Source organism: Dipodomys merriami, unplaced genomic scaffold (assembly GCF_024711535.1).
Source record: "Dipodomys merriami isolate MVZ:Mamm:240054 unplaced genomic scaffold, mDipMer1.0.p SCAF_19, whole genome shotgun sequence".
Lineage (NCBI taxonomy): Eukaryota > Metazoa > Chordata > Mammalia > Rodentia > Heteromyidae > Dipodomys > Dipodomys merriami.
The window spans coordinates 19141803-19167781 of NW_027203270.1; the positions used below are offsets into that span (position 1 = coordinate 19141803).

Sequence of the window (25979 nt, forward strand, 5' to 3'; positions counted from 1 at the left end):
AGCTTCTTGTGTTGGGCCTGGCATTTAACTACAAGCGAGATAAAAGCGGGGTGCCCAGTCCCCCTTTTTACACAGGCACCCTCACATCTGCGCCATTTCCTCCTGTAGTTCCCCACAGTCACCTCTGAGCAGCACAGGGTTTACCACTAAGCATCCTGTGACCAAAAGTCATCTCTCCAGCCTCAGAGAGTACTGCCAAAGCTGGTGCCGGTGGCTCATGCCTGGAATCCTAGCTACTCAGGAGGCTGAGATCTGAGGATCCTGGTTCAAAGCCAGCCTGAGCAGGAAAGCCCGACTCTCATCTCCAATTAATCACACACACACACACACACACACACACACACACACACACACACACACAATCTTAACTTCATCTGAATCCATCTAATTCCCATTCCCCGCCACAGGCCCCTTACTGTCCTGCAGGTTTGTGTCTCCCTTTTTTGCCGGGGCCAACCCTGGTTGCACACAACATAGCTGCATTTATTTTACACAGTCCCGGAGTCATTTCAGAACGGCTGCCTGTCTCAATGCCACTACCCTTAACAAGCTCACCAAATGTGCAATTCCCTTTTTGCTTTAAAATATATACAGCTTGGACAACGGTCATTGCTTAAAAGCAGAAGGGACGCCTCTTGAGTGGGCTTTGAGGGATGTGCAGAAGCCAAAGGAGGACAAGAGCCGCAGGCAGGGAGAAGGGGCAGGGGAAGCAGGTGCTGCAGCAGGAGCTGGGGAACGGCTGGAGGCACTGGGGGTTCGGCCGTGAGGTGCGATGCCTAAGGTAGGCTGGCGTCCTTGCCATGTCCGGCCTCCCCTTTGCCATCTGTAGCAAGGGCTCAAGGGAAGCCCGTTTCCAGGGCTGGCAGGGAAACTCCCTAGGGCCCTACCTGGCTGGCAGGCCCACGGCCCCGCGTGCGCACGCGCGTGCGCCCTCCGTGCCAGGCCTCGGTGACAGGCCTCCACTTCCTGCCGCTCCCCCACCGGGGCGGTTTCCAGCTCAGCTTCAGAGGGACAAACACACTCAAAACAAAGGAGGAGCCCCCGCCGCAGAGCAGAGGAAGCAGGAAGCCCTCCCGCTCCGGCCGGCCGGGCGCGCCGCGGGGATGGAGTCCGTGGCCCTGTACAGCTTCCAGGCCACGGAGAGCGATGAGCTGGCCTTCAACAAGGGAGACACGCTCAAGGTACGGGCCGGGGGGGGCTCAAGCGGGCCCGGGGGCAGCCCCTCCACTTACTGCGGTGTGAGTCCTCACAGGCCGCTTCCTCTCTCTGAGCCTCAGTTTCCCCACCTTCCTGTGGCCATGAGGACTCAAGATCGGGGCACAGTACCTAGAAAAAAGTATGTGAACGTTCTTGAGAGGGCAAAGCAATGTGTGAGTGTGTGTGTGTGAGAGAGAGAATGGGGATGGGGAGAACGAGAGCACGCATGCACACTCTAGAAGAAACAAGCATACACACTAATCTAATGGGTTACAATAGGTATGACTTAAGTGCCCTGTATGAGCTGCCTAGCAGTATGGAGAAAAGGGAAAATACACCCCCCCCCCACACACACACGGCAGCCTCTCCACGAGTGTGTGGATAAATGTCCTTGCTTCTAAGTCCATGTGTGAGCTCAGAGCGGGAGCAGCTGTGCGGCTCATGAACCCTGAACCTGCCACTCTCTTCTGGAGCCCCAGCCTCCCTGCGGGAGCAGTGACATCACACCGAGGACCCCCGCCCCCCCAATGCCTCCACCCTGAGCCCTGGGCACTGCCCTTGACCCCAATCTTGAAGCACAGGGAAGGGCGGGCACTCCGGGGTGATGCCCCATAGGCTGGGCTCCAGACCCAGCCACACAACTTTAGCTGCTGGGGTGTGGGGGCGCACCCCGCTTCCAGGAACTAGGATGCAGGGAGGTGATTGTCTTTCTTGGTGAAGGGTCACCTTTCGGCCTGAGTCTTGTCCCCTATAAGCCTGAGTTGGCAGGGCAGCGTGCCGCTGGAGTCAGGGGGAGGGGGGGCCGTGCCCTTCCTCGAGGTGCCCTTGCCCATGCGGGATGTTGGCATGCCTGCCTGGGCATGTGCATGTGGCCGGTCGGGCTGAGCACTAGGCCCAGCAGCCGGCAGGAGACGCCGGGCACCGGGGCTGGTCCGGGCCTCAGCCACTCATCAGGGAGGAAGCAGTCTGGTGGCTTCAGCCCTAAGTAGCTGCAGGCTGTAAGGAGACAGGAGGAATAGGAATGGGGCCAAGGGACCCCCAACTCAGGCTTGGAGCAATTAGGAAGTGGTGGATGGAGCCAGATCAGCACAGTCCCCCAAGGCAACTGTTCAAAAGTCCGACAGGGGGCTGGGAAGGTGGCTCAGTGGTAGAGCGCTTGCCTTGCATGCCTGAGGCCCTGGGTTTGATTCCTCAGCACCACATAAGCAAAAAGAAAAAGCCAGAAGTGGTGCTGTGGCTCAAGTGGTAGAGCACTAGCCTTGAGCCGAAGAGCTGAGGGACAACGCCCAGGCCCAGAGTTCAGGCCCCACGACCAGACCCAAAAACAAAAAACAAAAGTCCCACAGCCCCCTCCTCAGGGCCCTGTCCACCCAAGCTTAGCGGGGTTCTCCAACTGATGCCTAGCAGGCTCATCTCCCATCACCTACCAGAGGGAGGGGCATGCTGGAGCACCTGGCACACACATCTGTGTGTGTGTGTGTGTGTGTGTGTGTGTGTGTGTGTGGTGTGTGTGTGTGTGTGTGCGCGCGCCAGTCCTGGGGCTTGAACTCGGGGCCTGGGCACTGTCCCTGAGCTTTTGTGTTCAAGGCTGGTGTCTATCGCTTGAGCCACAGCTTCACGTCTGGCTTTTTGGTGGTTCATTAGAGATAAGAGTCTCACAGACTTTCCTGTCCAAGTTGGCTTTGAACAGCAATGCTCAGATCTCAGCCTCCTGAGTAGGCAGGATTACAGGAGTGAGCCATGGGCATGTGACACATAGTGATTTTTTTCAGGGAGGTACAGGGATAGAAAAGGAAAGACAGGAAAAAAAGGAAACCAGAAATAGGTGTGTGTGTGTGTGTGTGTGTGTGTGTGTGTGTGTAGGAGAGGGGTAAAGACAGGCAGGTATCAGCTCCCCTTCCCACACACTAAGATGTTGATACCTCCTGTATAGCAGGCTTTGTGCTGCGTGCAAAATCTGCACCGGGAGACAGGAGGGGGAGGCAGACTGGAGGTAAGAGAAAGAGGACTGATATGGGGGAGGTGAGGGTCAGGACATTAAAAAAAAGTAAATAAATAGAAAGAGCTGGCACCCGATCTGAAAGCTGCAGGAGGAACCGGAACTGGTGGTGCAAAGGGCCTGGGGAAGAAAGCCCTGTGCTGGGCAAAGAGCTATTGCAAAAGACCTGAGGTGGGATTGTGTTACTATGCTGGAAGGGCTGGAAAAGGCCTGTGGCTGGAGAACAGTGAACGAGCGAGGGGGTGGGAGTCAGAGGCTGTCACAGTGACCGAAGGAAGCTTAGATGAAGAAAAGAAAGATGAAATCATGTCTTCATAGCTAAAGGGCGAGGTCTACAAGAAAATCACAACCACAGGAGAGGAAAATAGGCCACAGACAGGCCCAGAGACACTCCTAAAGAAAGAGGAAGCAAGCCACACCTTTCCATTTCCCTGGGCAGCCACACTGGACCTGACAAGCTCCAAATTTGTTAAGGAAGTGGGAAATGTATACTGTTTTTTGTTTGTTTTTGGTACTGCTCGTGGGGCTGGAACTCTGGGCCTGGGTACTCTCCCTGAGCTTTTTGTATTCAAGGCTAGCACTCTACCACTTGAGCTCCACATATGGCTGTGTGTGTGTGTGTCTGTGTGTGTGTAGATGAGTACGTGGGTGAGGGCCAGGTATGGCTGTGAAGGACAGGCAATAGATATTGCCCAGACACAAAAGCAAGCACTCGCACAGAGTCCCAGCTCTTGGAAGGCTGTGGTGGGAAGATCACTTGAGTCCAGGAGCTCGAGGCCAGCCTGAGCTACCTACTGAGCTTCCAGCTCAAAGTAAGCAAGTAAAAAACAAAATAAGCTCTGTGGCCTTCTGATTCATGTAAACCGAGCACAGGAAGGAAGGAAAGCAGCGGGTATGCTGCTGCTGCTGCTGCTGCTGGAGTTGGAGCCCAGCTTAGACAAAACTGAATGCCAGGTGGCGGCACTGGTGGTTCGTACCTGTAATCCTAGCTACTCAGGAGGCTGAGATCTGAAGATCGAAGTTCAAAACCAGCTTGGATAGGAGAGTTCATGAGACCCTTATCTCCAAGTAACCACCAAAAAACTGGAAGTGGAGCTGTGACTCAAATGGTAGAGAGCCAGCCTTGAGCACAAAAGCTCAGGAACAGTGCGCCCCAGGACCAGTGCATGCACATGCACACGCGCACATGTGCGCACACACACACACACACACACACACACACACACGAGTTCAGCTAAGGTTACCACAAGGACATTTCTGGATCCCAAGTGGAAGGGACAAGGATCAGGACGGTGAGGTTGGACATGGCAGGACCCAGGTTATTGTGGCCCACAGGCACTGGCCTGGCCAGTGCAGGCTCTAAGCGTGTCCACCTGACAGATGAGGGCACGGAGCTCAGGGCCACAGGTAGAGTGGGGCAGGCGGAGGGGTCCAGGGCCCCCACCCAGGGCATCTTCCAGGAACCTGTGGCAGGCAGCCCGCAGGCCCCATTCCTCACCCGACCAGTGCGAGGATTTTGGTTTTTTTCAGCTACCCACTTCCGTCTGTCGCTGGGATGGGCCGGCCAGCCTTGCTCAGGCTCAGGGCAGGAAAGAAGGGCTCCATCTGGCTGGGGTGGGGGGGGTTCAGGCTAGAGGGGGGACAGTAGTTTTTTTCCAGGTTAGGCCTGTTTCTCCCCCAGCCCCCAGTGTCTCACCCCAGCGACCTCCACCCCCATTCTGGTGATGCATCTCAGTTCCTCTTAGCCTACCTTGCGCGGCGGGGCTGGAGGTGACCTGGGACACAGCAGGCTGGGCCGGGTGGGGCCGCGCTCCTCACCAGAGGCTGTGTGTGGTAGGCAGATGTGAGAACCCCCCCCACACACACACTCACATCAAAAAAGGGCCCTAGATCTGCTCCTGATGGGGCTGGGATGGGTCTGCAGGGGGCGGGGCGGGGGCGTGCAGGGGACCAACGGCCGTCTCCCCTCCCCTCAGATCCTAAACATGGAGGATGACCAGAACTGGTACAAGGCCGAGCTCCGGGGGGCAGAGGGCTTCGTTCCCAAGAACTACATCCGTGTCAAGCCCCACCCGTGAGTACCCCCGAGGTCCCCTGGGTGCCGTGTCCCCCGCTGGCTGGAGCAGAGGCTGGGACGGGGGAGTGGGGTGTGCACCTGGGTCTCCCGGGGCTTGCTGGCCCGGCAGGCTGCGGGCCGCATCCCCAGCGGCGGCACTCCACACTGCTGCCCTGACAGTGTGGCATCGAGAAATCCATGAAGCCAGCGGGATAGGCTTGGGGGGGGTTTGTGTTTGTCGGTTATGGGGCTTGAACTCAGGACCTGGGTGCTTTCCCTGAGCTTTTTCACTCAAGGCGTGCAATCTACCACTTGAGCCACAGCTCCACTTCCAGTTTTCTAGAGGTTCACTGGAGAGAAGAGTCTCACGAACTTTCCTGCCCAGGCTGGCTGTGAACCATGTTCCTCAGATCTCAGCCTCCTGAGTGGCTGAGCTACCAGTCCCCAACTGCATAGGTTTTACATGACAGCCAGGGCACTGTACAGTCGCGGGGGGACCCCCACATAGGTAGTGCAGGGGACACAGAGGGGCCAGAACAGCCTTGTCCTGTTAGCAGTAACAGAGACGCTGTGTGGAGAGACAGCACTGGGGTGACTAACCAAGGCAAGCGAGAGGCTATAAGGAGTGAGGCTTTGAAGGATGTGCAGGAGTTGGCTGGATAGCAGAAAGAACTAGAAAACAAGGGAAGGCCAGGAAAAGCCAAGGGAAAGTACGGAGAGAGAATTCACGGCAGGAGTCTTAGAGGCCAGGCCGGGGGGTTGTAGGGAGCCATGGAGGAGCCAGAGAAGAGGACGCAGGGAGGCGTGCGGGCGGGTGACAGGGCTGCGGCCGGGGCAGGAGGCGCAGGCCCAGGTGGGGCCCGAGGAGGGTATTTCCTCTTTATCTTTCTTTGGGTTGTTTCCAAAACTGCCCCCACCCCCCGGCTTCCTGTGCTGGCTGCAGCTGGTCCAGGGCCACTGTGCTGGGCTCCAGGCTCCTGGCTCCTTTGGGGGCCCAAGGACCCTGTCCAGTGGGACGCTGCTGAGATCCCCAAGCTCAGACCCGAGGCGTCCTCCAGGGGATGTCAGCAGTGGGGGCCTGGATGCTGTGGCCACTGGTGCAGGAGGTAGCAGGGCGAGGCTCAGGCCACAGCAGCTGTTAGGGGCCTGGCAGGACTGCTTCCAGGAAACTCCAGCTGACTTAGTCCCAGAGGGCTGAGTCCCAGCAGGCTGTGTGCGCGCGTGCCAAGCCGGGCCCACTCCTGCTGAGCCCCACTGTCACCCCACTGCCCCTGGGAGCCGGGGGTGCAGACCCAGTGCTCCCAGACCCGTCCCCCGGAGCAAGGAGGCTCGTGACCAGCTAACTGACCAGGGAGGGCTTCCTAGAGGAAGGGTATGGGCCACTGGGCCTGGAGGTCAAGGGGGAAGAGTTCCAGGGAGGAGTTGGGAGTGTGGCTCAGATGGCAGAGCAACGGCCAATGAGCGCAAGCATCAGACACCCAGTCCCGTCTGGGTTTGGCAGAGGACAGGAGGGGTGCATGCAGATACCGGTAGCAGCAGCTCTCAGGGCCTCTCAGGGGCCTGTGAGGTGAGGCTAGGGCACTGCTTACAGACCGGGAGACCGGCACAGGGACTCAGTGACTGGTCCTGGGTCACACAGCAGGCAGGAGGCCGAGCGGACTGCAGCGGGGAGGCGCTGGCCCTGTGTGTACTTGGCCGGGAGGGGTGAGGGGGATTCTGGAAGAGCCATGGTCCCTGTGCAGCATCTCAGGGGTCGCTGCCCCTCTCTGGGCTTCAAGTTCCACGTTGGTAAAAGAGACATAAGGGGGCTGGGGAAGGTGGCTCAGTGGTAGAGTGCTTGCCTGGCATGCAGGAAGCCCTGGGTTCAATTCCTCAGCACCACATAAATAGAAAAAGCTGGAAATGGCACTATGGCTCAAGTGGCAGAGTGCTAGCCTTGAGCAAAAGGAGCTCAGAAACAGTGCCCAGGCCCCGAGTTCAAGCCCCAGGACTGGCAAAAGAGAGGAGAGAGACAGACAGAGAGATAAGGTAGAAAAGGAGGCTGGCACTGGTATTTTGGGGTGCTTTCCTCACCCCATCTTCCTTGTTGGGGGGCAGGGCGGGGCCCCCTTGGGTGTGCAACGGTGCCAGCCGCCCCCGCACTGACATCTTCTAGGAGTTTGGTGGGGTTTTGTGGGTTCTTCGGAGACGTAGGGCCTCTCAGGAAACCCCCGTGCAGGCCCAGCTGCAGAGGTGGGGCGGGGTGGGGTGCAGCTCCCCTCCTGGCCACCCCAACTGCCACGGCCCCTGCTGGGGAGGACACCAGCGTCAGGGTCCCAAGCTCAAGCGCTCAGCAGCCATCTTGGGCAGCTCGCGTCGCCCCTTGGTGCCTCAGTTTCCCCCACCTGTGAAAATAGGTGCAGTGAGGCCTCCCTTGGTTCAGGTGTGGAGGCTGGGTGGTGTGGAGGCTGGGTGGAGTGGAGGGCACAGTGCGTGGGTTTTTTTGGGGGGGGAAATTGCCATAACCTGTCCCAGCCCCAGCACGTCCCCCGCCCCCCACAGGTGGTACTCGGGCCGGATCTCTCGGCAGCTGGCTGAAGAGATCCTGATGCAGAGGGACCAGCTGGGCGCCTTCCTGATCCGGGAGAGCGAGAGCTCCCCGGGGGAGTTCTCCGTGTCTGTGAAGTGAGCCTGCGCCTGGGGGCGGGGGAGCTGGGAGAGTGAGGGCACTGAGGGAGGGGGGCAGGGAAGACCAGGGCGCCCCCCCCCCCGGCGGCTGTCCCCACCCTACAGCAATGCTATGGAGAGGACCCGCCCCCAGAACGGGAGAGCCTAGCTTCTACTTCTGGCTGTGTGACCTTGGGTGAAGGGCTTGGCCTCTCTGAGCCCTGTCTTCACATGTGAAGTGGGAAGGAATACATGGGTTAAGACACTCAAAGCAAGGGGGTTCCGTTGGCTCGGGTTCCTAGCGTTGCGGGAGGGTGGCCAGGATGGGAGCTGTCTGTTTGCGAGGGGGCGGCTCCAGAGGCATGGGGGAGCAGGGGTGGGGTGGGGTGATAGATCAGGGCTGGGCCCTGCACTGGGAGCTGGGGAAACAGAGTGGCCTTTGTGGGTGTATGTCTCAGTGAGGTGACAGAGAACCAGGAAATAACACAGGGTGGTCAGGGAAGGCTGCTGAACCAGGACATGGAGGCTTCCAGAGGCCCAGGAATAAGGGTCTGGGAGGAGAGGTTTGCAGCAGAGGGACTGGTTGGTGCAAAGGCCCTGAGGTAGGAGTGCATGTAGAGTGTGTAGGAGCCAGAGGGGGCCGTGTGGACAGGGGGGACACGGGACAGGGACTGGGGCCAGTCAGAGAGATGAGCGGGCCAGGTGGCAGGCGGCCTGACGGTGCAGGGTGTGAGGGCTGGATGCTCTGGCTGGGTCTGGGCAGTGACATGGCTCTGTGCAACTTTCAGGGCTGGGGGGGGGCACTCCCTGTGCCCAGGCTAAGGGACAGGGGGGAGGAGCAGGCCGGACACTGTGGCATGGCTCCTGGCGCAGAGGAGCGCTGGGCCAGGGGACCCTGGAGAGGCAGAGAAGGGCCTGAGTAAGGGTCCCCTCCTGACCTCAGAGAGGCTGCACCAGCCCCTGCCGGGCTCTCAGGAGCAGAAACTCATTATGACCTGCGACCTGCCAGCAGCCCTTCTGCATGGGATTGGTCCCTCGGCGGGAGGGGGGGGAAGGGGACCAGCCAGGCTGGTGGCACATGTGACAATCACCAGTGTCACAGGGCCCAGCACTCTGGTTTTTTGTTTTTCTTGGTAGGTTGTGGGGCTTAAACTCTGGGCCTGGGCGCTGTCCCTCAGCTCTTCAGCTCAAGGCTAGCGCTCTACCACTTGAGCCACAGCACCACTTTGGGTATTCTGGTGGTTCATTAGAGATGAGTCTCATGGACTTTCCTGCCCGGGCTGGCTTTGAACCATGATCCTCAGATCTCAGCCTCCTGAGTAGCTAGGATGACAGGCGTGAGCCACCGGCACTCTGGATTGTCCCTGAGCTATGCAAACAGCCATGAGTCATGGCTTCCCCTTCCTCTGGGGACACTGGTCATGGGGGGTGGGGGAGAGCACGTGACCCTCTCTGGGTCTCAGTCTCCGTATTCCCCTTCTTAAAAATACAGGCACAGCCAGCATGTGTGGGGAGGAAGCCCTGACCTGTCCCCAGGATGGCCGGGGGGCAGCTGGAGTCACCATGGCTCTCCTGCCCCTCACCACAGTCCCTGCAGACCCCGGAGCTGCTTTCCCAGAGGTGGGAAGTGGCTCTATTCCAGTGCCACTGTCCAGGGCCTGGCCATCTCTTGGGAATGGCGCCCGCCAGGCAGGCTGGCTGGGCTTCAAGAGGCTCCTAGAACTAAAACCCCAAAGCCTAAGGTCAGCCACCAAGCAAGGCGAGGGGGCCAGGGAGCAGAGGGGAGTTTTGGCCTCCCACCCGCCCATCTCATGCAAGGAAGCCCAGCCCCAGCCTCTCCCCAGCCCTGCTGGGCCTGTGGCTCTCACATGACCAGCCCTGAGTGCCTTGCCCCTGGAGAGCCTTCCACACCACAGGGTGAACCACACTCAGGGTGCAACACGGGACCACTCAAGGGACTGACACACAGCTGGGCACTGGTGGCTCACACCTGTAATCCTGGCTACTCAGGAGGCTGAGATCTGAGGACCGTGGTTCACAGCCATCCCAGGCAGACAAATCTGACAGATTATCTCCAATTAACCGCCAAAAGCTAGAAGTGGAGGTGTGACTCAAGTGGTAGAGTGCCAGCCGTGAGTGAGAAAGCTAAGAGACAGTGCCCAGGCTCTGAGTTCACGCCCTAGAATTGGCAAAAGAAGGAAAAAAAGGGAGGGAGGGAGAGAAGGAGGGAGGAAAGAAAAGCAGAAAGAGAAATGGCCACAGCTGCCCCAATGGTCTCCATGGTGTTGAGATGGATAAAGGAAATTCACAGTAGTGGTCACATGGCAAGGTTAAAGCACAGGAACCAGGGTAATATGTGGGCTGGACCCTGAGGCACGAATAGGAGTTTGGTACACTAGGAGAGAGAAGGATATACCAGGTACAAGGGGAAAAAAGTACAAAGCAACTGCCAAGACCCAGGGGTGAGACAGAGAGGGCTGTCTGGATAGCAGCAGACTGACCAGGAACAGCTAGAAGGTCTTAAAGAGGGACCCAGCCCAATGTGTCCTGGGCAGGGACTGGAGAGCAGTGTTCAGAGACCCTGGCAGCTTCCCCTCAGCTTCTGCCAGAAGTGTCCCCACCCCATGGCATGGAGGCTCCCAGCTCAGTGGTTGTGGTTTGTACACTGCACCACCAGATGGCGCTCTGGACCCTCAGTTTCTCCCAGAGGAAGCGGGGGGGGGGGGGGGGGGGGGGGATCTTAGAAACTACCCAGCAGGAGTGTAAGTGGGCAAAACCAAGACTCTCTGAGGTTAGGGACATGTGTTTAGGGTGTGATTAATACCTATTGGCTATGTAATTCTAGGTTTTTAATTCTCAAGTTATCCTCATCTATAAAAACAAACAAACAAACATCTAGCTGGGCACCGGTGGCTCAGGCCTGTAATCCTAGCCACTCAGGAGGCTGAGATCTGAGGATCGAGGTTCAAAGTCAGCAGGCAGGAAAGTCCGTGAGACTCTGATCTCCAACAAACCACCAGAAAACCGAAAGTGGCGCTGTGACTCAAGTGGTAGAGTGCTAGCCCTGAGCTGAAGAGCTGAGGGACGGCGCCCAGGCCCAGAGTTCAAGCCCCACAACCAACAACAAAAAAGGATGTCTGCATTGAGATCAGTTCAGTCACTGCCCCATGTTGGATCAATGGCTGCTGGAGTAACTGCCATGAACCCACCAGGACGTGTGGTAAGCTCCGAGCCCGTCCCCAGGCCTTTCAGACAAGAGACAATGGCCCGGGGAAGCTGGGAGCCCAGCTCATCCAGGCCCCACCTGGCCTTGCTGTGTGCCCCCAGGCAGTCTCTGAAGCCCAGGGAGGTGGTGGTCATCAGAGAAAGCTGTCTGTCTGTCTGGGTGTGAGGTCCCTTCCCTGGCTGGCTTGGGCCTCGGGAACTCTGACCCCCACGCGCGGCACCCTGCACACCCCCTGCCAAGCCTCATAAAGCTGTCAAAGGTGGGTTTATGGGCTCGGGCTGCCTTGCCGAGCAACCGTGGTCACAGCCAGCTGCTCTTTACGAGTTTACAAAGGGCTGCCCCCTCCACTCCCCAGGGGCGGGTCTGAGCTGGCAGCTGACAGGACAGGAGCCAGGGCTGCCAACTCGTGCCCACACTCCTGCCAGGCCACCAGGGGCTCTCTTGTGGTCAGTGGCAGTGTGTCCCCCCAGTGAGGGGTTTCCTTCCTTGCTAGCCGATGGAGTCTCAATGTCCGTGTGTCTGCCCTGCCAAGCTGGCCCGTGGAGCCTGGGGTGACAGGCGCTCTTGTGTTGTGCTGTGATGGTCACATCAGGGCAGGGATGGTGACACTTCAGGCCCGGCTGTCCATGCAGACAAGGGGGAGGGAACCCGCTTTGTAGGTAAGGAGACTGAGGCTCAGAGAGGTGCAGTAACTTGGCTAAGGCCCCACAGCAAGGAACAGCAGGACAGATGCCACTTCCTGTGCCCTGACTAGCCCGGTCTGCCCTTCCACCCCTCTTCCCTGACACCCAAACATCTGCTGGGGGTCTGTCTCCCCTGACTGTGCCTCAAAGTCAGTTCCATTCAGTTTCCTGGCTATAGTACAAGGTCCCCGCCTTGGTCCCATGGCTGGAGAGAGCTATGCATGGTGGAGATGGACATCTGGGTGGGTCCAGGGGAGTCCCCAGGCTGCTGCCCCCACCCCTTACCTTGCCCCCCCCCCCGGCTGCCAGTCACCTTTGCTGCTGCTTCTGCTGTTGCCCCCACCCCTGCTACCATTCCAGAAAAACCCGCCAGGCAGGACCGGTCCTTGGATTTTCGGCTGTCTGCACACAGTCTGCCCTGGGTGACAACAGCTGAAGGCCAGGGCCTCCAGCCCCGGGGGACCAGAGGCTGTGGGAGCCCTGCTATCCTGCCAGAGCTTTCCAATACTCACCCCAGGCCCAGCCTCGGGACGGCCACCCTTCGTGGTGAGGGGAGGCTCTGGCGCTGAGCTGCCCCTGTGGACCACACGCCAGTGTGGCTGCCTGTGTCTGTCGTCACCCGGCTGTCCAGACAGCCTCCTCAGCCATGGTGCAGCAAGCACGGGCCAGGTGCGGGGACAGGCCTGCCATGCACTGAGCACAGGGCCTGCCATGCACTGAGCACAGGCCAGGCCTGGTACAAGTCCCGGTTTTATTGTTTTTTGTTTTGGTCATGGGACTGGGCCTGGGCGCTGTCCCTCAGCTCTTCAGCTCAAGGCTAGCGCTCTACCACTTGAGCCACAGCGCCACTTCCGGCTATTTTCTTTTTGCTTATGTGGTGCTGAGGAATCGAACCCAGGGCCTCATGCATGCAAGGCAAGCGCTCTACCACTGAGCCACCTTCCCAACCCCGAAAGAAAAAATTATTCTAAGCCAGGCGCCGGTGACTCACACCTGTAATCCTAGCTACTCAGGAGGCTGAGATCCAAGGATTGCAGTTCAAAGCCAGCCCGGGCAGGAAAGTCTATGAGACTCTTTTCTCCAATAAACCAGTAGAAAACCAGAAGTGGTGCTGTGGCTCAAGTGGTAGAGCACTCACCTTGAGCTGAAGAGCTCAGGGTCAGTGCCCAAGCCCCATGACTGACAAAATTTTTTAAATTCTATTATATATATATATATATATATATATATATATATATATATATATAATAGAATTTATATATATATATATATATATATATAATAGAATTTATATATATATATATATATATATATATATATATATTTTTTTTTTTTTTTTACTGGTCCTGGGGCTTCAAGTCAGGGCCAGGGTGCTGTTTCTGAGCCTCTTTGTGCTCAAGGCTAGTGCTCTACCATTTGCCCTACAGTGCCACTTCTGGCCCTTTTTGAGTAGTTTATTACAGATGAGTCTTATGGACCTTCCTGCCCAGAGGCCGGCTTCCAACTGAGATCGTCAGATCTCAGCCTCCTGAGTAATTAGGATTATAGGCGTGAGCCACTGGTACCTGGCCCAATGGACATTTCTGATAGGAGTTCGGCGTAGGTGGTAACTGTCCACCCTCCGGGTCTCATCTGGCTGGGGCCTTCCAGAGCCCCTCTCTAATGGATAGTCTTTGAGTCATTATGAGCAGTGGATAACAAGAAGGCTTTGTGGGTCAGAGCGGCCCAAGGAACTCCTAACTCTGATAATGGGGTAGGAGGTGGTTTTTGGAGGAAAGGCCATTTTATTAGGGCCTTGTCTTGAAGCATGAAAAGAGATCAGGAATTCCTTCCAGCTGGAGGAAATGGTGAGTGCCTGAAGGTAGGAAGGGGGAGGGATGGAGAGGAGACAATGTTGTTCGTTGGACATCTTGACTCAGCCAGGTGTGCAGAGATGGGGGAGTCCTCGGTCACCGTTGATTTACTATTATCTCAAATCTTTATCTTACGTGTTTAGTGGCACAGCCCCAGGGCTGACCAGCTAAGGTGGGGGTGGGACAGGCTGAGCCGCAAGGCTGGGCAGTGGAGATGATGGCTATAGCCCTGTGGTTCAGGGGACACGATGCTTGAAGGACTGGGGCTGTGGGAGTACCCAGGTTTGTAAATGCAGTGTCCACATTGGCCAGTGGGACTTCAGAACTTGAGGGGGGGGGTGTACCTCTGTGTGTGTCTGTAATGGACCTTGAACTCAGTGCCTGGGCACTATCATTTAGCTTTTCCAAGCAAGGATGGTGTTCAACCCCATGATCCACAGCCCCACTACTGGTTTTTTGGTGATCAATTGGGGAAGAGTCTCAAGGACTTTCCTGCGGAGGCTGGCTTCTAACCTCGATCCTCAGATCTTAGCTTCCTGAGTAACTAGGATCACAGGCCTGAGCCGCCAGAGCCCAGTGCAGCCCTGGTTAAAATTGAGATAGAGTGTGAAACTGAGCACCGCCTGCCTCTGCTAGGAACCCCACATAGCTGGGATCACAGGCATGCACCGTGGCCGGCTCTTCATTGAGAAGGGGCCTCACACACAGTTCTGCCCTTATTGGCCTTGAACCTTGATCTTTGGATTCTCAGCCTTCTAAGTGTAGAGATGGCCAGCCTCTGTACCGGAGGTCGGATCTCACTGAGCCCCTGATGTGAACACAACAGGCTGTGGTTTGTGGCTCAGGAGACCAAGGCGTCACCTCTCTCACTCACTATGCCCCTGCCCACACTGGACCAGACCACAGGCTCTCAGCCCCACCAGCCACCCGAACAGGAGTCCATACACACTAAGCAAGCCCTGCTTCCTAGAGCGCTGGGGCTGTTCTGTTTTCCTCAGCAAGTCTAGACACCTGCTCGGGCCCCGGTGGCCCCAGCCTCCTTTGCCTGGCTTCAAGGAGGGGCAGCCCTACTGTGTCTCCCAGACAGGCACCCAAGGCTCAGGGAGGGACTGACTGGGCATGTGGGAAGGGCAGTTGGGGTGAAGCCAGGCCCCGGGGAAGGAGGGGGACACGCCTCATGGGGGCACAGCCCAGGAACAGCAGGACAGAGGGATCTGGACGTGGAATGAGATCTGGGACACAGTTAATATCACAGGAATAGTGACTGCTTCTGTCACACCCTAGTAATCAATCGGGAGCTCGTCACAGCATGTCTGACCTCCCCTATGGCTCCTACCCTGACCTTCCTGGCTGGGAGTCCTTAAGCAGGTTGGTTGCACTCAGGCCTCAGTTTCCCCACTGTCCTGGGCTGTGAGGCAGGCCCACCCACACCTCTGCCGCCCAGAAGTGAACTCCCATGCCAGCACCCCCTTCCACCCCGGCCCTGCACAGCCTGACCTGCCCGCCAAATCGGAAAGCCTGTGATTTATCCCGTCAGTTGCACAGGGAGGGACTTAGTACAATTTGTTAGCAGTGGGCTGGCGGCTGCGCACATGAAGAGAAAGAGAAGGGCTCTGAGCTGCATCACAGAAGACGTGAAGGAAAGGAGACTGACGCGCCATCAGACCAGTTCTTAGCTCTGCTTAAGCCTTCCTTATGAGGGCACCGGGGAGCCACAGAAGCTTTTGTTTTCTTTTCTTCCTTCTTTCCTTCCTTTTTTTTTTTTTGGTGGGGAGGAACCCTACCACTTGAGTAACTTCTGGCTTTTTGGTGGTTAATTGGTGATAAAGAGTCTCACGAATTTTCTTGCCAGGCTGGCTTTGAACCGTGATCCTCAGAGCTCAGCCTCCTGTGTGTTAGGATGACGGCAGCTGGGACTGTGAGCCATTGGTGCCTGGCTCCTAGAAGGTCCTTGAAGGTGAAGAAAGGACATGAAGTATCCAGAAATCCTGAGTTACTCTCACAGTAGCAGGCTTTGTCCTTAGTTAGGGTGAGCTTAGGACTCACTTCCCAAGGGACTGTGGGGCCTGGGAAGGGGCAGGGATATGGGGAGACTGTTAGAGGGGGATGTTGACAGAACGTGAAAGAGAAGCACTCAGAAAGAGACATTTCATGTGGTCAGCAAGCCGCAGCCAGCATTTCCTGCTGACTTATCCTAAGGGAGATGTTAGCATTATGAGGAAGCTGAGGTTCAGAGAAGTTAAGTAACTTGCCTAAGGTCACACAGCAAGAAAATGGGCTGATCCAGAGCCCACACCTTGAACCCCATATTCCATGCCAGGAAGAACTCTCAGCTCTTATGTGGAGCCAGGCCAATGGAGTCTCTCTATTAATACCTCCCCTACTCCACTCCAGATCTAACCCAGAGAAAGCCTGGCTGTGGGCAGTGGGTGAGGGAGGCGGGGTCTGAGGCGGCTGTGGGTCCTCTCCCCCAGCTATGGGGACCAGGTGCAGCACTTTAAGGTGCTGCGTGAAGCCTCGGGAAAGTACTTCCTGTGGGAAGAGAAGTTCAACTCCCTGAACGAGCTGGTCGACTTCTACCGCACCACCACCATCGCCAAGAGACGGCAGATCTTCCTGCGGGACCAGGAGCCCATGCTCAAGGTAGGGCCATCAAGGGAGGGGGCAGATGGGAGTTCTGTCTGACTTGTCCACAGTGCCAACAATAGTTGAATGAGTGAACAAACACCTACTGAGTCCTACACGCGGAGCTGGTCCCTGCACTCCGAGAGCCTCCTGGCCTTAGGTGGGACATGGGGCCCTGTAAGCCCTGGGGGAGGTGAGACCTGGCTGGGAACAGGGTGTGGAGGGATCCATCCACCCCTCATCCTCACAATAACAGCAATTTGCCACCAACCAGCCCTTTCATCAAGGCTCGCCCGGGGACCAGCTCTCACTCTCATTATAATGATGGCAGCGGCCAATGAGGTTATTAGCCCCAGCACACTGTTTTCCTTGGAAAGAGGGGTGCTGGCAAAGCCTGGGTCAAGACCTCGGGACATTTGAACTGGGGCTCTGCACAGTGTACCAGGAGCTCAGGAGGAGGCTGCCTAACGCCACAGTGAAAGTCCAGCCCTACTATGTTCCCGTCTCTCAAACACCTTGCTGTGTGACCTGAGGGCTGGTCCAACCTTCAATCAGGCCTCAGTTTCCCCTCTGCTCAACACAGTGAGCCCCGGGGGTTTGATTTGCCATGAGAGGCAAACTCCTTGATGAGCCCCTACTAGGACACCCGTTGTGGGCCTCCTGTGTCTGACCCACAGTCAGGAGCCCAGTCGCCTGAGAGCTTCCAGTTCCAGGAAGACCCTTCCCCCAGCTGGGTCTTTGTTCTCCCAGAACTCCATCCCCCCACTTACCCCTCAGGGGCCAGCTCTACCCTGGTAAAGGGTGCCAAAGCCAGGATGGAGCTAAGGGGCCAACTGAGGCTAGTGCTGTATCCGGCGCTGGGCTCTGGCGTTACCCCTCCAGTGGGGTGGGTGGCTGCCGTGCTGGCTCATTCCTCTGGGACTCACATCTGCCGCCTCCTCCTTCCTGGGTAGAGATCCCCTAATTACAGAGCCTCTGATGATCCTATCAGCATCCTGGAGGATAGCATTCTGCAGGCTCAGAGCTGAGACCCTCCCCGCCCCCCCCCCCCCCCAGCCGACCTGGGGCAGCCTGGGCCCTGTGCGGCAGAAAGTTGCTGAGCTGTGTGCCTGGGAGGAAATCAGACCCCTAAAGGACAGTGATAGCCAAAAGTCCCACCTGAAGCACAGGGAGGCCTAGACCCCAGGCCTGAGCGGTGAGACACCTGGAGATACAGTGCTTTCCCCCCCCCCCCCCCCAAACATGGAGCTAACACAGTACTGCTTCTAGCAGAATCACGTTGCCGTGTATAAAAGCCCGTTGCTGTGGGGCCATACCTGGTATCAAAGTTACCATGTCTGATTCAGCACCTCGCCAAAATCACACCCTACGGACCAGGATGACACCCCTCACCCGCCGGCTGTGCTGCCTGGGAAGCCGGGTTGTTGCCCACATACCCTTGGCTTCTGGGAGGACACAGGCCATGCGGATACAGTTGTGCGGGCCGCCGTCCCTGGCCTGGGCTTGGCCAGCCCTGGTGCCGTCCTGAGACCCCTCCGCTGTCACCCACTGTACCCCCGGCTCTTCCTGGGGGGTTTCGGGGGTGCCCACTGACCGCGGCCTCCCTGCTTTGCAGCCGCCCCGGACCTGCTTCGCCCAGGCCCAGTTCGACTTCTCGGCCCAGGACCCTTCCCAGCTCAGCTTCCGCCGCGGCGACATCCTCGAGGTCCTGGAGCGGCCGGACCCCCACTGGTGGCGGGGCCGCGCGGGCGGGCACGAGGGCTTCTTCCCGCGCAGCTACGTGCAGCCGGTGCATCTGTGACACCCCGCCCCGCCCCAGCCTCCCGGCCCCGCGCGGCCTCGGACTGAATGGGGGTCCCCACCTGCCTCCGCCGCCGCCAGCCACAGCCGCGCCACCCGCCACGTGGCCGCGCAGCACGCCCGGGACTTCCTTTCTGGCCGCTTCCTATTGGGCGCTGGCTTGTGACGTCACCGGACAGATCTTCTAAAGCCCCGCCTTCAACGATAGCCCCCCCCCCGTGGCTCCTCCCACCTAGGTTTGAAGACTCCTAGCTGGCTGGGCCTGAGGACCCTGGTTTTTACAGTTTCCTGCATCCCCACGTTGGGCTCCAGGTTGGAGTATCTGGAACACACACACACACACACACACACACACACACACACACACACACCTCCCTCCCTCCCCAGTCCCCACAGATGCCCTGGGGGTGGGGGGCCAGAGGAGGCACATGGTGGTCCCTGCTGGGCATGCCCAGCTCTGGACCAGCCATGTGGGAGATGAGGCTGCACTCACTTCCTTTAATAGGGCTCTGCCCAGACCAGGCCCCAGAGGGCATTCCAGGAGGAAGGCAGTCGGAGAGTTAGATGGGAAACTGGGACTGGGGCTGAGTTTTGGAGGCTCAATGAGACCAAGGGGACAGGAAGTCTAGGTAGGGGCCCAGCCTGAGCAAAGGCAGGACATCCAAGGGATCTTGAGAGACCCAGCCCCTGCCCAGAACCTGGGCACCTTTGGAAGCAGGAAAATGGAAGTGGACTAGGGAAAGCCTTGAATGCCAGGCTGATATGAGCAGGAAGAAGGGAGAGAGGCAAGATGGAAGAGGGAGACTCCAGAGATGGCTGAAGTGCCTTGACTATAGAAATGTGGGGTTCTCCCTTGGTCCAGGATGAAACCCAAGACTCTTTAACCCCTGCTTCTGCCCTTGTATTTAAAATAAAAACTGTGAAACTGCCAGGCACAGATGGTTCATGCCTGCAATCCTAGCTACTCAGGAGGCTGAGATCTGAGGATGGTGGTTCAAAGCCCAGAGAAATGTCTATGACACTCTTACGTCCAATAAACTACTTGGAAAAAGCCAGAAGTGGTGCTTTGGCTCAAATGGTAGAGCCTTGAGTGCCCAGGCCGAGTTCAAACCCCAGTACTGGCAAAAAAAAACAAAAAAAAAACCCAAAACAACAAACTGTGAAATCAAGGTGGGAATGTCAGAATTATCTTGTGTTCTCCCATTTCCCCGCTTTGTTTTCAGAGTTCCTTCAGTTGCTGGGCACTGGCCTGCTGTGAAGCTGTGGGGTCATCATCAGCCTGTCCCTGAGGACAGAGGCTTCCACCTTCTTGTCAGGTGGCAGTGTTAGGCGAAATAGGCATAGAAGAAGATGTTGACACACATGAGGAGGATGGCGTTGAAGCCACACACACGAGCCCAGAAAGCGTGTTTCTGGGGTGTTGGGTTGCTACCTGGAGAGGGTTGAGGAGGGACAGATGGGAGAGGAAAGATTACCCTTGGCTCCTCTGACTCCATCCCAGCCCTGGGGTGGAAGTGAGGCATTGCCCACTTGCCTGCCTTGGCTCCCAGGGACAGCTCCCGAGCTAGGGTCCACCAGGTCAGGTTCTCAATCTGTTAGGAAGGAGTGGGGATGGGACAAAGGTGCATCCAGACAGGGGCAGGGGACAGTGACAGAAAGAGGGAAGTCAGTCTCAAAAGAGACAGAGATCAGAGCTTGATGAAGGTTTAGAAGATTCTGGAGTCAGAAATTCAGAGGTTAGGGCTGGGAAGGTGGCCCAGTGGTAGAATGCTTGCCTTGCATGCATGAGGTCCTGGGTTCGATTCCTCAGCACCACATAAGCAGAAAAAGCCGGAAGTGGGGCTGAGGCTCAAGTGGTAGAGTGCTAGCCTTGAGCTGAAGAGCTGATGGACAGCACCCAGGCCCAGAGTTCAGGCCTCATGACCGAAAAAAAAAAAGAAAAAAAAGAAAAAAAGAAATTCAGAGGTTAAATGGGACCTGAGGAGCTGGGAATGTGGCTTAGTGGTAGAGTGCTTGCCTTGCATGCATGAGGCTTTGGGTTCGATTCCTCAGTACCATATAAGCAGAAAAATCCAGAAGTGGCACTGTGGCTCAAGTGGTAGAGTGCTAGCTTTGAGCTGAAGAGCTGAGGGACAGCGCCCAGGCCCAGAGTTCAGGCTCCACAACCAACAACAGCAACCTGAGCTGGGTGCAGAGATCTGAGGATCACAGTTCAAAGCCAGCCTGGGCAGAAAAGTCCATGAGACTCTTATCTCCAATAAACCACCAGAAAACCAGAAGTAGCACTGTGGCTCAAGTGGTAGAGTGCTCGCCTTGAGCTGAAGAGCTCAGGGACAGTGCCCAGGCCCAGAGTTCAAGCCCCACGACTGGCAAAAAAAAAAAGAAAAGAAAAGAAAAAAAGAATGGGACCTGATTTAGAAATTGTTAGGGTTCGAGTGCAGGACAGGGATGACAATGTAGGGGTCAGGGATTGGGGGTCAGGGCAGGCTCACCTGAGTGTATTGGGGGGGCGGGGTCAGAAGACTCCCAGCAGCCATGACAGCACCAGTGAGCAGGAAGAGAGCTATAGCGAAGTGCAGGTAGTGGATGTTTTGGAGGAGAGCCGGCCTCATGTCCGGATGGCCACAAAGTGGGGCGGGGTACAGGAATTCCAGGACCAGCCTCAGAGCGCCCACCACCAGTCCAGCCATCAGGCCCCAAAAAGCCCCCTGGGGAGAAGGAAGCCAGTGTGAGGAACTGTGGGAAGAAGGCCAGGACCCCAGATCCTGACCTGGGCACAGGGGCAGGGTTGGAGGGACTGAGGAGCTTTGGCAGGAGGAGGTCAGAAGCCCTTCTGACTGAGCCCCACCCGTGTCTTGCACTGCACATCTACCTGCTCGTTGGCACGCTTCCAGAAGATGCCCAGGATGAAGACTGCGGTCACCGGGGGAGCCAGCGAGCTGGTCACAGACTGCATGTAGATGAAGAGCTGCCCGCTGCTGGAGCCTTGCAGGATGGGAATCCAGGCCACGCTCACACCGATGAGGACCACGATGACCAGCCTGCAGATGGACAGTGCCAAAGACCCCTCCTCAGCAATTCCTCCTCTCCTTGGTCACCTGCTGTACCCAGCCCCAGCCCACTATTCCTGTAACTGGCCCAGAGTCTGCACCCCTGAACCTTCAGTCTGTACCGCTCCTTCTATGGGATCCTGCAGAATCAGCCTTTAAGGACCCCCCCACACACACAGCTCCTGGGGTCTCCATTTGATCCACCCAAGCTGAGTCTGGAAGCCAAAAGAGGGCAGGATTTCCCCCTTCCAGCGTATGGTGGGAACTCTCACCACATACACTGGGAGCCTGTGGCACCATGGGGACGTGTCACTGGACGGGAGCTGTGGCACACCGTGGGAGCCCGTGGCACATGGGGACTGTGTGAATGTGAGCCACTTGCTGTCCTCATGTCCCGGCCAGACATCCCTCTGGCGGGGTCTCTAAGCACAGCATGCATTCTGATGCTGCCAGGCCTTAGCAGGAACTGGCTCTACATTAAGCCCTGTTCTCGCCATCCATCTGCTTCAGAGAATGCCAGGCTTGGGAGCCAAACTGTCTGGGCCAGAGTGACTGCCTAGACTCCTCAACTTCAAAGCCTGAGCCCTTCTATCCAGCGAGGGGAACCATCCCCACCCTGCCTGAGACCTTCCTGCCCCCCCCCTTGGGACTGCCCCCACACCTCCCTTCCCCTCGGAAGAATGGCAGAGCACTGGGCATTCTGGTTCAGCTGAACACTCTAGCACCCACCATCTCGCAGTATAGCAAAGTCAACTGGTCAACCTGTCCCCAGAGCAGGTCTGGGCTGAGGAGCTCAGAGGAAGTGTGAATCCAGGAGGATTTCCAGGAGGAGGCCCTCAGGACCTTGAAGGGAAGTGAGGTTTCCACAAGAGCTCAACTCCTCCCTGACTGAGCCCCTCACTGGTGTCCTGAGCCACTTGGCACCTCTGACCACTAAGGGAGTGAGGTAGGGGTGTTGTGTCTTTCCCCCACCCCCACGTGGCAGGCCATGTGCAGGTACCTGCCTCCCTTTCTTTTCTTCCCTTTCAGGCTGGAGGGAGTGGGTGGGGGAAGGAGGTGCCACCTTGATTAAGGCTAATTAACCCTTAGCCTGGCAGGCGGCAGGGCTGCCTCTTCAAAGGCCCAGGCAGCCTCCAATAACACGGCCAACCCCGCCCTCCAACACCACAGTCAGCATCTTTGCTGGCAGCAGCTGGGGGGGTGGGGGCTCCATGGCCAGGCTGGCCTGAGCCCTCTCCTCCCCTGCTACTGCCCTGCATGTTGCCCCTTTGATTCACTCACCACCCAGATGCGCGCATGCGCGTGCGTGCGCGTGCGTGCGTGCGTGCGTGCGTGTGTGTGTGTGTGTGTGTGTGTGTGTGTGTAGGTGCCCCCAGGCCCAGAGGCTGCTCCTGCTGTTGGGACACCCTACCCTACTCCACTTCCTTTGTGGCAAATATCCCCAGTCTCCAAGGATCCCCATGGCACAGCCCCCACCTGAGGTCAGGAGGAACGAGTCCCATCCTACCTCTGGAGAAGGGAGCCTAGGGGAAGGGGCTGAGAGATCTCGGTATCCTCTATTGCCCAGCGGGACACAGGGTCCAGGGAGGAGACAGAAGGGGACAGCAGGCACAGAAGGCAGGACCTTGGAGCTAGTGAAGGTTAGAACCTGGAAATGAAGTCATTAATAACACTGGCCCGAGCTGCTGGGGCCTCTGAGCTGAAGACTAGGCCAGCCTGGGGGCAGATATGGTGGGGAAAGGAAGAAAGATCCAGGTCAATGTGGGAGATAGCTTGAGGAGATGGCAGGAGCAGGGAAGAGGTCTGCTTCTGGGCAGGTCAGGGAGCCATGGCCCCAGGCAGGAGCTAGGGTCAGAGGGCCCAGGCCTAGAGGGTGGCAGATCCAGGGCCTAGGACCCTGGAGCTTGGAAAGACTGGAGAAGGGCAGCATCCCAGGGCCATAGAGAGGAGAGGCAGGGGCATCTGAAGGCCAAGGCAGTCTCATGCCCAGAGCCAGGCAGACACGGAAAGTGCCCTGCACTGGGAGGCAGAGGCTCCCTGACTGCAAATGAGCTCACACCTGTCTGCCGTCTGGCATGTCCCAACAAGGCCCTCCCACGGAAGCTGCTGGTTTGCATCACTGGGAGACCTCACCCTGAGGACAGCACACCCTGGGCTGCTGGCTGCAGGCTGCAGGCCGTCACTCCAGTCCCAGAGGGGTCCCCACCTCCACTGGGGGGCTGGGGGCTACATAGCTAGGAGGGAGGCAGTGTAGACAGAAAGCGGAGAGGCTTAGACAGACACAAATGCACAGTCAGCGACACCAGCCTTCATCATCCACATGCAAGGACTTCCAGCACCCAGGTGGGTATGGAGATAGAGTCACAGGCCAGCTGCTCACAGGAAAAAAATAATTTCTTGGTTGGAGGTATCAGGAGGCCTGCATGGAAGGAGACCTTTGAGCTGAATACAGAGGGGATAAGTAAGGCCAGGAGGAATTGGCAGTGGAAGTAATGGAGGCCAGTGTGGGAGGTTTAATGGACAGGATAGTATGGCCTCTTCTCTCCCTCCCATCCTGGTATTCAAACTTCTCTGCATCCCTCAAAGCCTCAAGGAGCTGATCCTATGGCTGGTTCCCTCCACCCCCACCAACTATACCGTCCCACTAGCAGCAGCTCCCGCTCGCCAGCTCCAGGCCGCAGCCGTCTCCAGATGTCCATGGTGAAGAGTGTGCTGCTGCTGTTGAAGATGGAGGTCAGCGACGACATCAGCGCAGCCATCATCACCGCAATCATCAGCCCTCGCAGACCTGCATGGGGGGGGGGGAGGGACTCGCTGTGACCTTGGCTGGCCCTGGCCTCCTTCTTTGGGAGCTCCTGTCACCTGGGCCCTGCAGCCTGAGCCCCCTTCCCCCACTGCGGTCAGTCCTAAGTGGCTCCATGGACGTTCCCATGTACCCAAAGGCAGAGGACCTGGAGGGAGAGAGGCTGAGGATCTGAGGCCAGGGGAGACTGGGCGGCCATGGACATGCAGTAGGGACTTCTGGGTTTTCAGCCCAAGCCTGCGGCTTGCTGGAAGCGCTGGCCTGCACTGTAATTACGAGTGTCTTGGTGTGATTACCAATCCTCTCATTCCGCAGAGCCTGGCGCTGACCAAGCACTTTATACCCTGGCTTTACCAAAGGAAAGATCCTTAACCCAACGTGACAGCGGCTGCAAGCTCAGAGAGGGGCCGGCTGCCAGGGGACTCCCAGCAGCCCAGAGGCACATCTGGGGTGGGGTGGGGTGGGGTGGGGTGGGAGGAAGGCTTGAGGTGGGACCCTAGGCTGGGAGGTCACACCCAGGACAGTGGCCCAGGCTCTGGAATTTCCCACCACTTCCTGTTGGTGGCAGGCTGTAGCAGGCCAGGTGGATCCGGCTCCCGTTGGCTCTGTGGAAGCACTGCCTGTGCCCCAGAATTGGAGAGGGGAGGGGGAGGAAAGCAAACCTAACTATCACCTGCAAACCAGTGCAGGTTTCTTCGGGGGAGTTGAGAGGCATTCTGGAAGTCAGAGTTAAGCAGATGCAAACTCACTGCTGTGTGGCTTCAGGCTGGTCACCTTCCTTCTCTGGGTCTTTTTTCAAGTCTGTGTACATTTTTCTTTTCTTTTGGTGTGTGTGTGTGTGTGTGTGTGTGTGTGTGTGTGTGTGTGTGTGTGCGCGCGCGCGCGCCAGTACCTGGCCTTGAACTCAGGGCTTTGCACCCTTACAGTTTTTTTTCTGTTCAAAGCTGGTTACCACTTGAGCCACACCTCCACTTCCAGCTTTTTGCTGGTTAACCTTATGGACTTTTCTGCTTGGGCTGGCTTTGAACTAGGATCCTCAGAACTACACTTCCTGAGGGCTGGGGAGGTGGCTCAGTGATAGAGTACTTGCATAATTTATGGCCCTGGGTTTGGTTCCTCAGCATCACATAAGCGGAAAAAGCCGGAAGTAACACTGTGGCTCAAGTGGTAGGGCACTAGCCTTGAGCTGAAGAGCTGAGGGACAGCACCCAGACCCAGAGTTCAGGCTCCATGACTGACAAAAAGAAAAAAAAAAAAGAAAACAAAGAACTCCACTTCCTGAGCAGCTAAGATGACAAGCATCTGGCTATGTATCCAAGTTTGAAGCACCACAGCAGACTCCCTACTAGTCTGTGGACAGCACCTTGCCTTAGGAAGGTCTGACATGATGGACTCTCTTAGAGGTGTTGTTTACTTCCTCGCTGGGGGCCTGGTCTCGGATCCGCATCAACTTGCTGTGTGAGTGTCTCAGACTGACTGGGATGGGGCCTGAAGAAATGTCAGTTGAGTTTGATTCTCCCCAAACATGTCTCCTCATCTTACTCAGGAGGTTTTAACTTGGGGCTTAGTGTATCCATTTTTCATACAAGGAGCCCAAGGATTAGGAAGGGTGGGGGGGGTGAGGGGGTGAAGAGGGGTGTTGCTGAATGGATCCTCTGGGGACAGGATGCCAAGGAAGGTGGAGCCCAAGGTGGAGCCTCAGCCTGCCAGGAGTCATTAGGCTTAATCCAGCCACAACTGAGGGGAGGGAGAGTCATTATCTCCAATTTACAAATGAGGACACCCAGGCTCCAAAATCAGGGAAGTGATGTGCCCCAAATAGCTTGGCCTGTGTGCACAACCAAGCTCTGTTCCCAGGTCTAGGTACTGCAATCCTGTCCCTCTGTCCCCGGGGGACCAGGCTCTATGAGGGGCAGCGAGGGACTGAGGGAGGGACACAGGGACCTGACTGAAATCTTTTAGCATTCCTGTGTCTATCCTGGGGCTTGAACTCAGGACCTACGTGCTGTCCCTTAGTTTTGTGTTTGTTTGTTTGTTTTTT

At 57.3% G+C, this 25979-nt stretch overlaps 2 protein-coding genes across 4 annotated transcripts in view; one reads left to right on the forward strand and one right to left on the reverse strand.

Annotated features, from left to right (window-relative positions):
• Window positions 1-986: 986 nt before the first annotated feature.
• Grap (GRB2 related adaptor protein) lies at window positions 987-18171 on the forward strand. Its single transcript, XM_070027611.1, has 5 exons — window positions 987-1181; window positions 5173-5270; window positions 7794-7916; window positions 16135-16303; window positions 17901-18171. The coding sequence occupies exons 1-5, from the start codon at window positions 1104-1106 to the stop codon at window positions 18084-18086; spliced, it is 654 nt and encodes a 217-aa protein (XP_069883712.1). The 5' UTR covers window positions 987-1103; the 3' UTR covers window positions 18087-18171.
• Window positions 18172-19250: 1079 nt separating this feature from the next.
• Slc5a10 (solute carrier family 5 member 10) overlaps window positions 19251-25979 on the reverse strand; it is a 61070-nt gene continuing 54341 nt past the window's right edge. For all 3 annotated transcript variants that reach the window (XM_070027601.1, XM_070027602.1, XM_070027603.1), the window contains 5 exons: window positions 23773-23923; window positions 20958-21126; window positions 20578-20793; window positions 19620-19677; window positions 19251-19517 (listed from right to left, as the gene is read on the reverse strand). In XM_070027601.1, coding sequence (XP_069883702.1) covers window positions 19411-19517; window positions 19620-19677; window positions 20578-20793; window positions 20958-21126; window positions 23773-23923 — 701 coding nt within the window. In that variant the 3' untranslated portion in view covers window positions 19251-19410. The remainder of the gene's footprint in view (window positions 19518-19619; window positions 19678-20577; window positions 20794-20957; window positions 21127-23772; window positions 23924-25979) is intronic.